Source organism: Mus musculus, chromosome 13 (genome assembly GCF_000001635.26).
Source record: "Mus musculus strain C57BL/6J chromosome 13, GRCm38.p6 C57BL/6J".
Classification (NCBI taxonomy): Eukaryota; Metazoa; Chordata; class Mammalia; order Rodentia; family Muridae; genus Mus; species Mus musculus.
In genome coordinates, this window is record NC_000079.6 from 61,194,674 (window position 1) to 61,207,067 (window position 12,394).

At 38.5% G+C, this 12,394-nt stretch overlaps 1 protein-coding gene across 1 annotated transcript; it reads right to left on the reverse strand.

The window, feature by feature from the left end:
• Positions 1–473: 473 nt before the first annotated feature.
• Positions 474–8,719, reverse strand: Cts6 (cathepsin 6). Its single transcript, NM_021445.1, has 8 exons — positions 8,665–8,719; positions 7,467–7,601; positions 7,056–7,178; positions 6,821–6,970; positions 3,675–3,899; positions 2,822–2,984; positions 1,659–1,776; positions 474–827 (listed from the first exon to the last, which is right to left on the reverse strand). Exons 2-8 carry the CDS (start codon positions 7,590–7,592, stop codon positions 728–730), a joined length of 1,005 nt encoding a protein of 334 aa, NP_067420.1. The 5' UTR covers positions 7,593–7,601; positions 8,665–8,719; the 3' UTR covers positions 474–727.
• Positions 8,720–12,394: the final 3,675 nt, after the last annotated feature.

The window sequence follows — 12,394 nt, forward strand, 5'->3', positions numbered from 1 at the left end:
TAAATGAGGAAAATACCTAATAAAAATATTAAAAAAGAAAAAAACAGATTTTTATCTTATGGTTTCTGCCATGTTGAATTTATCAGAGCCTCCTGTAGGAGCGTTGCTGGGCTTATTGTCAGCTTGATATCATAAAGAACAAGAAGTCACAGCCCTGCACTATGCAGGGAGGAACACATGATATCATCACACTGCATAGCATATCCAAGAATTGAAACTGGGTGAATTTGTGTCAGTTAGAACTGGCCAATTAAGAAATTTGCATGTAGTCTTTTAGAACAGGGTTTCTTGTGGATAAATGGAACTCTGAAAAGAGTGACAACCAATGGTAGAAGACCATGCATTACTGAAGAGCAACCCACACTTCCTCCCAAACACCAGCAACAAATTCACTCCTGAAATTATGATAAATTTTATGTTTGACCACAAAAATTCACTAGAGAAAAAGAAACTATGAATTGTATTAGAATTTTAGTTTTATTGTACTTTATTTGCACAAACATTAACAGTGAGAATAGAGTTATCACAGGAATCATGAATATTCATTAGTGAGAGAAACAATTTTGACTCATAATGTCAAAACATTGAAAGTTCTAAGAATTCAAATAGTAACAGAGCTCTTCTAGGGTTCAACTTTTTAACACAGCAAGGGAAGGCTGGTCATTGAAGTGGATGACATTACTGTGGAAATGCTGTCTCACATTCTTCCCTGTGTGCATCAGACTGCTCATACAATGGGATAATGTGCATATGTAGCAATGCCACAGTGGTTGTTCTGGTCTCTGATAATCTTCATGTAGCCTCCAATGCCCCATCTTCTACCCCAGCTGAAAGGAATTATGATTTTCATTTAGTAGAAGTATAACAGCATGAAGAATTTATAACAACACTTGACAAAATGACACCTTCACAGAAGTATCAGAAAAGGAAGAGGGTCTACTTTGATTACTAAAGAGGATATCAAAGAAGATACTAAATGCTACAGCATTACAAAAGTATTATTTTCTACCCAGAGGTGATTCATAAATAGCACAAACTTGATCCTGACACCCAGAAACCAGTGGAGGAATGAGAATGCTATGATAATATATTTTGAGAAGATTGTTCAATCTGGAAGGAAGGTAAATGGCTAAGGACTAGAGGTCAAATTCCTGATCCATTTAGAACCAAGAGTGACATTACAGTGCCCCTATAACACAAATTATTGAGACATGGGCATAGGGCATACCTGGCATAAACAGGCTAGACAAATTAGACAGTGACCTTCTACATCAGCAGGAGACACTACCCTAATATAGAAGTTGGATAATGCTTGAGAAAATAAAGCATCAGACCTCTACAAATGTTCATTTGTGCATGCACAAACACACACACACACACACACACACACACACACACACATACACACACACTCGTTCACAGACATAAAGATATGTAAGTATTCATATATGTACATGCCACTCCATATTTACATAGGAAAACAAGAGCACAGTTTTTCAATGTAAGTGGGAAAGTATTTTCTAGTCTATGTATCCAATTACTGACTGCAACGGGCAATTTTGTCATGGGTCTCCTAGAAGGGCAGCCAATATTCTCAACCACTGACCTATCTCTCTAGACCCTGTAATTTTAGATACAGATCTTTTGGCAGATCATACCTGTTCTTGATTAGCCAGTACTTATTGCCATCTGTTTCATTTCCCTCAGTTCCATAGCCAACCACCAGAACTGCATGATTCACAGTATTATTGCTGCAATTTGGCTGATGATAAATACCTGAGAGATAAAATGGAAGCTTTTGTGTGGCATCCATGACACATGACAGTGACCACTGCCAGAAACTATAGGTAACCATTTTCAAAATTTTCTGAAATGATGTAACTACCATTAAAGTTAATATTTGAATAAATTGTTACCAGAATTACTAACATGTATAAAGCCTCACAAAACAAAAAACAAAACAAAACAAAAAAACGAATTAGATTTGTTGATAAACACTTTTTTATGTGGACATGAGATGAGTCCTTAGAACCTTGTGTTTATCTCATAACGTCTTAAACTCACAGGATATAAGTTACTTAATTCAAGATACTCTCTTAAAATTTAATTGATTACCTGGGCAGTGGTGGCACATGCCTTTAATCACAGCACTTGGGAGGCAGAGGCAGGTGGAGGCAGGCAGATTTCTGAGTTTGAGGCTATCCTGGTCTACAAGGTGAGTTCCAGGACAGCCAGGGATACACAGAAAAACCCTGTCATGAAAACACACACACAAAAAAAAGAAAAAAAAAAAGAAAATTTTAATTGATTTCAGATGATCATTCTCTATAATTATACAAAACAGCCAGCGAATGGAGGAGAGTTGAAAACTTATCTATCCAATAAATTTTATGAATTGTGACATATTATCTTGAATTTGGGTGTTCAGATGAGAACATCCCAACATCCCTCAGGATTATTGAACGGACAGGAGGAAAATCCAGAAACCCGTAATTCACATCACATTTTACACAGAAAAGTGAGCCCATGAATATGTAGTGGTATGTAGTGGTATGTAGTGTATGTAGTGTATGTAGTGGTATGTATGTATGTATGTATGTAGTGGTATGTAGTGAGCCCATGAATATGTAGTGGTATGTAGTGTATGTAGTGGTATGTAGTGAGCCCATGAATATGTAGTGGTATGTAGTGGTATGTAGTGTATGTAGTGGTATGTAGTGGTATGTATGTATGTATGTAGTGGTATGTAGTGAGCCCATGAATATGTAGTGGTATGGGGATAATACAAGACTTTTTTTTTTATTTCATCACATATGCTAACCTCCATCGTAGAAACTGAATCTGTTAAAGGAAGCATCCACTGCAGCAGAGATGGGCCCAATAGTTGCTACAGCTTCCATTAGAATATCTTCGCTTTCTGGGAGGGACACAAATCCTGTGATTTCAGCCTTAGAATTCTTTGGATTGTACCTGCATGGTCCTTCCTTTAAAAGAAAAAGTGGTAAGGGAGTCAATTACTTCTGCCAACCTGCAGCAAAGCAGAAGTCACAACCACAGCACTCTGCAATTTGCAACGCAGCAGGACATGCTACATTCTTGGCTGTTATTAGTCGTCTCAGAAAGTGAAAGTGTACTAGGAAATCTGGAACACAAAATTAATCCTCTTACCTTCAATTATGACAAATTGGTCTTCCTATCCACAAGGACTTTTATTTAAGACTATCTTTAAATAGTTTATTTATTTGTATTTTATGAGCATTAGTTTGTTCTTTGGCTGCTTATATATCTGTGCACATATATTGAATGCCCTGAATATGAAATTATAGATATCTGTGACCTGCCATGTGAGTGCTGAGAGTTGAACCTGGGTCCTCTAGAAAAGGAGCCTATGTTCTTAATATCCAAACAATATCTCCAGGCCCATAAAAAATTTTAATGATGGAGAAGTTTGTATTATATGTACAATAGTATTATTCCTATTTACAGAACCAAAGAGAGCTGCATGGAAATCATCACACTTGAAAGATGTGCAAAAGATGATACTTTAATGACAGCATTGATAGTGCACAGGGAGATTCTGCTAACTAATCTGAACTCTGAAGGTAGATAAATGTCCCTACAATTGTCTAATACTCCAAGATGAGTTGCAAGGACAACATAGGATGTCAACTTACTTTTCCTTCATATGGATAGGTTGCCTCAGCCTCCAGACCTCCATTATTCAAAACATATTCATAGGCAATGTATGGATCACCCCATTGGCAGCCATCATTTCCTTGAGTTTTAGTACAGTCCACTAGGTTCTGAACACTCAGAGGGGTGAGTTTGCCAGTTTTTTTGAACATCTGTCCTTCTATGGCACCATTCACAGCAAAAGCCCAACAGGAATTACAAAATTTCTAAGCAGAAAATAAAATATGGTCATCCACAAAGAAACACTAACTACACTTACAACAAAGGCAACATACAACTTATGAAAATTATATACTACCAGTTGATAGATGCTTAGGAAGGGATGATAACTCTCCTAAGGACATAACTTTCAGTTCATTGTTCTTGCCTCTATTTGTTTTGTGTGGACCTATTTGTTTTATGTGTTATTAATGACAGTAAAGTAGAACATCAGTTCTATAGAGAGAACAGGGCAGAGGTTGTTAATTAGAAAGTGTGTATGGTGATCAATACATATTTTAAAATTATAAAAATCATTCAATGAAGAAAATATTATTTAAAAAATGAAATGTATCAGAAGATGGAAAGATCTCCCATGCTCATGGATCAGTAGAATTAACATAGTGAAAATTGTCATCTTACCAAAAGCAGTGTATAGATTCAATGCAATTCACATCAAAACTACAACATAATTCTTTCCAGACCTTGAAAGAGCAACTCTCAACTTAATATGAAAAACAAAAATTTCAGGATAACCAAAACAATCCTGAACAATAAAAGAACTTCTGGGGGAATCACCATTCCTGACCTCAAGTTGTACTACAGAGAAATAGTGATAAAAACTGCATCGTATTGATATAAAAAAAGACAGATTAACTCATGAAATAAGAATCAAAAATGCATGAATAAACCCACACACCTATGGACACTCGATTTTTGAAAAAGAATCCAAAACCATACAATGGAAGAGGGAGAGCATCTTCAACCAATAGTGCTTGTCTAACTGGAAGAGTTAAAATAGATGCATATTTATCACCCTGCACACAATTTAAGTCCAAGTGGATCAAGGACCTCAACATAAAAAGACATACACTATGTCTAATAGGAGCGGAAGTGGAAAATGGTCTTGAATGCATTGGTACAGGAGACAACTTCCTGAACAGAAATCCTATGGCTCAGGCTTTAAGATCAACATTTGATAAACAGGGCCTCATTAAAGGTTTCTGTAAGACAAAGGGCACTGTCAGTAGGACAAAATATATGCCAACAGATTTCAAAGTGCTCTTCACTAATGCTACATCTGACAGAGGACTAGTATCTAAAATATATAAAGAACTCAAGAATGTAGGGTCCACTAAACCAAATAACCTAGGTTAAATGTGGGATACAGAGCTAAACAGAGAATTCTCAGCAGAGTAGTCTTGAATGACCAAGTAGCACATAAAGAAATGTTTAGCATACCTATTTGTCATGGAAATGCAAATCAAAACAAGCTTGAAATTACATATTATAGCTATCAGAATGGCTAAGATCAAAACCTCAAGTGACAGCCCATGCTGGTGAGGATATGGGGCAAGGGGAACACTCCTACATTGCTGGTAGGATTGCAAACTTTTACAAACACTCTGGAAATCAATTTGACAGTTACTCAGAAAATTGGAAATAGTTCTACCTGAAGATCCAGCTATACTGCTTCTGGGCATATACCCAAAAGGTGCTCCACCATGCCACAAGGACATGGGCTCTAATATTTTCATAGCAGCATTATTTGTAATAGCCAGAAACTGGAAATAATCAAGAAGTCCCTCAACCAAAGAAAGTATACAGAAAATGTGGTTCATTTACACAAGGAATACCATTCAGCTATTAAAAACATGGAAATCATGAATTTTTTAGGTCAATGGATAGAACTAGAAAATATCATCCTTAATGGAGTAACTAAATACCCAAAAGGACGTGCATGATATATACTCACTGATCAGAGTATATTAGCCATAATATATGGAATACCCATGATACACCCCCACAGACACAAAGAAGTTAAACAAGAAGGAAGGCCCAAGTGAGGATGTTTGAATCTCATTTAAAAGGAGAAAAATAGTCATGTGGGACAAAGGGAAGGAGGGACCTATGGAGAAAGGGGGAAGGTAGGGGAATAGGGGGTAGGATCAGGTATGGGGAGAGACAGGAGAGAGGCACAAAAAACCAGGAGAAATGGAAATATGCAAATACTAGGGAATGAGGATATGGGTAGTGTCTAGGAATTCCCAGAGACCTGGGATGATGAGAGGCTCCCAGGAGTCAATGCAGGTGTCCTGAAGTGCCTAACAGTGGAGACATGGAACCTAAAGAGGCTATCTCCTATAGCTAGGCAGAACTAAAAGTAAAGGGATAAAGACACCAACTGACTCACAAAACTTTTGACCCAATATTTGTTCTATCTAAAAAAAAAAAAAAATACAGACACAAAGATGGAAGAGAGTCTGAAGGAACAGCCAACCAATAATCTGCCAATTCAAACACATCCCTTGGCTAAGCACAATTCCCTGATGCTATTAATGATACTCTGCTATGCTTACCGATAGGAACCTAGCATAACTGTCCTCTGAGAGACTCTACCCAACAGCTGACTGAAAAAGATGATGATAACCACATCCAAACACTGGAAAGAGGGCAGGGACCCTTATAGAAGAGTTAGGGGGAAGGATTAGAGGCCCTGAAGGGGACAGGAACCCCACATTGCGACCAACTGTGTCAACTAACGTGGAACTCTGGGAGCTCTCAGAGACTGAGCCACAAACCATAGAGCATACAGAGACTGAAAAGAGGTCCCCAGCACATATGTAGCAGAAGGCTGCTTTGTCTGGCCTCAATGGGAGAAGATGCAACTAAACTTGCAGTAACTTGATGGGTCCCTGCATGGGTCAAGCGACACCTAGGGGGGCCCACCCTCTCAGAAGCTAAAGGAAAGGGGGAATAGGGGAAAGGTACTCTATGAGGGGAAACTGGGGTAGGGGCAGCATTGGGGATGTAAATTAATTCATTAAAAAACGAACTGCACATCTCTCCATACTCATTGTTCACACAGAAACCCCAACTCTTTCTACTCAACATGGTTTAAGAACATGGACTTCTGACACTGTTATACCTGTCTCCGTACTCGAGTCACATAGCCTTTCTTTCTCCAGTCCACAAATTTGGGTAGAACATCACCAACTGCGCGCTTCCTGATGATTTTTCTCTTCTTGTGACTCCAGATTGGAAAATTGTTCATCATTTTTCTGAGTTCTTCAGGAGTCTTCAAGGAAAATCCACAAAGAATTATAAAACAAGAGATCCCACTCAAGAAGAACACATTGCGAAGAGTTCCATGCTACACTCACCAGGTCACCAAATTCATTCATTTTCAAGGTGAAGTTATTCTTCCCCAGGCTATTCTCCCAGTTGTGCAGTTTGATCATTCTCATGTTTTCTTCCCATATTGCTCTCCTCAGTCCTTCTTCCTCCTAGAAATGAAGGTATAAGGTTTACTATCTATTTCTGATTAATTCCTGCAGGTAGTCTTGCAGGTGCAGGTGAATAAAGATTAAAGGAAAGGTTTCAGGACACTGTCACCATTCTTTGCATACTGAGGAAAGGGGAATCTGGACACCATTTGCTCACAATGACTGCAATTAGATAATTCCTGTGTGTGGGATAGACTGTTTCACCTATAATTGGCCTTGACAATTCAAAAGCAATGCTAATTCATTCATGGGTCCTTCTGTGGTTCCATTAGTTTCTGCCTTACTAACCATGGTGTATGATTTTTCATACTGTTTCTTCCAATCATGCCATTCAGCATTCAAATTGGGATCAAGTGCTAGGGCACCTGAGCCCACTCCCAAACACAGGATGGCCAAAAATAAAGTAGGACTCATTCTCACGACCTGGAGAAGAAAGATAAATTAAGACATGAATATATAAACATTTACAAGGTATCTTCTACTTCTTCCTCGGAAATTAAGGTATCTACGGTCATTAAAATTCTTTGAACAATTCTTTCAAATATCTTTTCGGAGATTGTAGAAAAGGGCTGAAGATACGTCAGCCACTGAGTTTTATTAGGTCTAATGCAAAAACAAAAGAAGTGCACATGTGCAGAATTATAGCAATGGAGATGTAAGGGCTACTGCATGATATTACTTCAAAAAGATCTCTGTGCACAGGGAGGCCAGAAAGTAAAAGCAACCATGGATTTTGAGTATAATAATTCACTGTTTTTGCCATGTAAAACTCCTGTTATGTGTTATCAGCTCCTAAATTCAAGATGAACTCAAGGTTCGGGCAATTTGCATCATATTCCTTTCTAACATACAGCAGGTGGTGGGCTTGTCTCTAACTCTCCCTTCTTGAATGGAAACTTTGTGAAATATCTTCTATAAAGAATGATGGAAGAACCAGGTACTATTCTGCCCCACTGTTGAGACCATGAGACCAAACTCCTCACTCACTACATCAATTAGAATAGTATTCATGGTGAAACCATACAAAGCCAGATAGGAGTCAAGCTGGAGTATGAGAGAAAGCATTTAAAGGGCTTCCATGTTCAAGATGCTCTGGTTGCTACTGCAAAGCCTGCATAGCACCTGGGAGGAACATGCCACTTTTTTACTACATCTGCACATGCCAGTATAAGCTGTTGAACACAGGAATTATGGGCAAAAGAAAAATATCTATTGCCCAGGAGGTGACAATGACGGTTACTGGTGTTCAAGGCACCAGATGTAACACTTTTTGGACAGAACCACACATGCACTTAATATGAACTTACACAAACCTGGACCCAGGTAGAGTCTAGATTCCTCTTTGCCTTCTTCATCCCACACCCCCACATCCCACTCACACACACCAGGCTGAGCCTTAGAATTTATTCTCTTTCTTGGGGATCTGTGTAATCCTCCATGAAGTCTCTTAAGGCTCCCTTCTAACTCTGTATTAGCAGAGCCTTACCTGTGGTGATTGCTGTTGCCTCAGTGTGTTCTGCAGAGTGAACTCTTCAGAAATTGCTGAGGTTCCAGGATCTGTTTCGGCAACCCCTCACTCAGGCTTTAAATCCCAAATTGGTCCCATTTCTTAGTCCGGGTCGTTTTCTGATTGGCTGTGTTGGTGACTGGATTAGGCCCCCAGGCTATGGAAATTCAGACATTTTTAGATATATAATCTTAGTTTGTGCTAATGGGGTGGGTGTGTGCAACCTCTGTGTACAGTGGAGAACTAAATTTGTGAACCTTGCCAGAGGAAGTTAGATAGCAATCTTGTAGGCCTTGGATCACATTATACCTAACATTTTGCTGGCTGGTGGTGTTCCTTAGAAAAGCTGAGTGGCCTTGAATTCTCACAGTTTAAAATGGAAGGTTTTGGTTACTGAACCTTACATGGGCTTAGTTAATACATTCTATTTTGTGTTTAGTTAGCAGCTAATGTGTGATCCTGTGAGAAAACGAACCTTGGGATGTTGTATTGACTGTGTCTTGGTAGGACACAGCTAACTCTTGCAGAAATCTCTAGGAGACAATGATACTCAAAGTTGTAAATAGTATTTGAAGTTGAAGACTAAGAGGGGGGAATAAATGGTTTGCTTGGGGAGGACTATCTCTTGAAACTCTGACTTTTCTCTTTTGGAGGCTACACTGAACAGCCATCTAGAAAAACCATCTTATGTATCATTCTTAATTGTGGTACACACAACGGAAGTTCTATATTTAACATTTTCATGACACACCCTGGTTTACTTGGGAGGCATTCATTGTTTTGCAACCAGTACAAGAGATATTCAGACAGTTTTCCTCTTCAAGGTAACTCTCAATAAAAATCCTCTAGTCTATCCCTCTTTTAGAGCCCACCCCCTTTTATTTTCCCTGTGTAGATACTTGACTAATGCTTTGCACTGTGTGATTTTCCTTACAAGAGTCTTGGTGAAAGGTAATTTCCATGCGCTGGTTTTAAAAAGTGGGAGACTTAAGAGACATGTTTTCCCAAAATAATATCACCCACATTTTCCTTATTTTCTCAGGTTGTATTTTACTGTATGCTTCTTAGATGCCATATTTCATTGCTCAATTATTATTATTGCATATGCTGGCTTCTTCAGATAAGGAAGAAATATAAGATATTCATGTGCACTGTAACCTACTATGTGTATAAAATCTAAAACTAATTTTAAAAGTTGCTTAATGTCACAGAGAGAATGAAGTTTAATTTTTAGGACCATACATGTTTATTTTACAGAAATCAGGAAGTGCTGCTAAGGGGCATTGGGGCTTCTCTATTACCCACAGTCCTGTGCGATCCGTTCACCTTCTGCTCATGTCTTTGTTCAAAATTCCTATTTATTTTTAAATCAATCTTTTGAACTTTATACAATATATGTTTAGTATATTTTTTCATTCCCTGCACTCCTCCCAACTCCACGCTCTCCCCCTACAAATACAACTTCACATTCCTTTTCTCACTTCCTAAGTGACAGAAAAGGGGCACTAAGAACATGGAGTCTGGATTGTGTTGGCCAGCCATTCCTGAATCCCTTCCTTATACTCTGTGTGATATGAGCAGTGTCACACCATTGGAGAAATCTGGTTTTTGCTTCAAGCAGGTGACACGAACAGATTCTTGGTTAGTGGCTGGGCTTTCTGAATATTTCCATTGTGCTGGGATTTTGTCTGGTTAAGCTCTCCAAGTCCTATGCATACTGTCGCAGTCTCAGTGTTCTCACATGTGCATCTGTACTTTGCTGTTTGAGAAATGACATTTTCATAAAATCAGCTACCACCTCTGACCTTTGTTCTTATCCTCTGTTTTTCACAGATACCTCAGCTTCAGGGGAAAGGTGTGATTTTAAAAAAATCCCATTCTGGCTAGAGGAAGTGGCAACTTCCGGATCCACATCCTTCCCCCGGCCCCCTACTGCTAGGAGTCTCAGCTAGAGTCGCCACCATATGGCCCCTGGGATCTTCACCCATCCCAGGTCCCAGGCACATCCTAGAGATTTCTCTGCCCACTGACAGTTTTTATTCTCTCCCCTGCTCTCCCTGCAACTGATTCTCCCACACCCCATTTCCTTCTCCTTCCCTTCTACACAGTTCTCTTCCTCCATCCATGCTTAGAGTCAGCCAGCCCTGGAATGGTTTGAAGTAGGAAAGAGCATTGGTTGTAGAGGTAGTTTTAAAGACTGATGGTCTCTGACCATCTAGCTCTCTAACTATACTTAATGCTTGCTTATATCTTCTAAAAATCCTAAAAAGTTTTTTTTTTTTTTTTTTGCTTATTCTTGGTTAAAAACCAGTGTCTTAAGCAACAAGCATGTGTTGCCAAGCAGCAGGGAATTAAGTAAAAAGAAACTTATGGCTATCACTGCCTTCTCTGTCCAGGCAGCTAGAAGCCTCTCTGGCTAGTCTGGTTAAGTCTTTGTAAACCAGGGAGAAAGGAAAGGCAAAGAATCATAAAGGCAAATATGCACAGACACATAATTTATACATACATTTACATTCACATTCTCATTTATGCATTAACACATTCACATTTTTTGGGACCCAACCACCTGTCTCATACACTCCACAAATATTCATGCATGCTTACAAACACATACATCTACAGATGTATGAATAGGCAAATGGACACATACATCTAGATAGATGGATGGATGGATAGATAGGGCAGAACTTCCAAAGCCAAACCACTCAACCAACAATTTTATTTCTTATCTCTGGCCTTTTTATACTTTCTTAGGCAAAAAAGTAAATTACCTCAGATATAAAATGTTGCATCAAATGGGAGTTACAGAAGGATGTTGAAATTGTGTTCAAAGCAGTGTTTCATTATAATATGTTTATTATAACTTCAAAGTAACAGATTTCACATGGCCTTGAATTATCGTGATGCACACCTGTGGCTATATCCTTGTACCTAAATGTTTTTCCTTGGTTTTATTTATTATTAAATTTATTTCTCTACTTTCCACAAATTTGTCCCAATTCTATGTCTTTTTAGTATAATTATGAAACATTGTACTTTGTATCATGACTTTCCTTACTATATGAGGAGTGGGCACATTCTCTTTTTTACTCTAACTTATTACATCTTTCTTGCAAAGCAACTATGACCATCTACTAAAACTTTCTTCCTAAAATTATTTAAATCAAGTCAGGAATTCTAAAGAACCATTAATTAATCTAAACATCATTAATCCATGAAAGTTTATTTTATATTGATCTGCAGGGAATCTGATCAATATTGTGGGGTAATGTCCAGGGATTAATATATTAATTTAATACTGACAGGAAAGACATATCAGCTTCAAGAAGCAATCCTGATATGAAGTCTCTTTGGAAAGTTGCCTTTGAGCTCACCCATCACAGACAATGCAAAAACAATGGACCACCTCCAAGAAGGCCACCTGCTAGCCTTAGCCTATGTTATATGGCTCCTGACACATTGTTTTCCAATATCTATTTTATTTCCACTTCTGATAAAGATTCAAGCATCTTTGTTATTTGACTTCTTTTGGGGCGCTGGATTGTAGAGTGGTTATCCTGTTCTTTATGGCTAATATCCACTTATACTTGAGTACATATCATGCATGTCCTTGTTTTGAATGGCTGAGTAGGTTTTATTTTAAAAAGAACTACATTTTCTTTATCCATTCTTCAGCTGAGGGACATCTAGGTTGTTTCCAGTTCCTGAC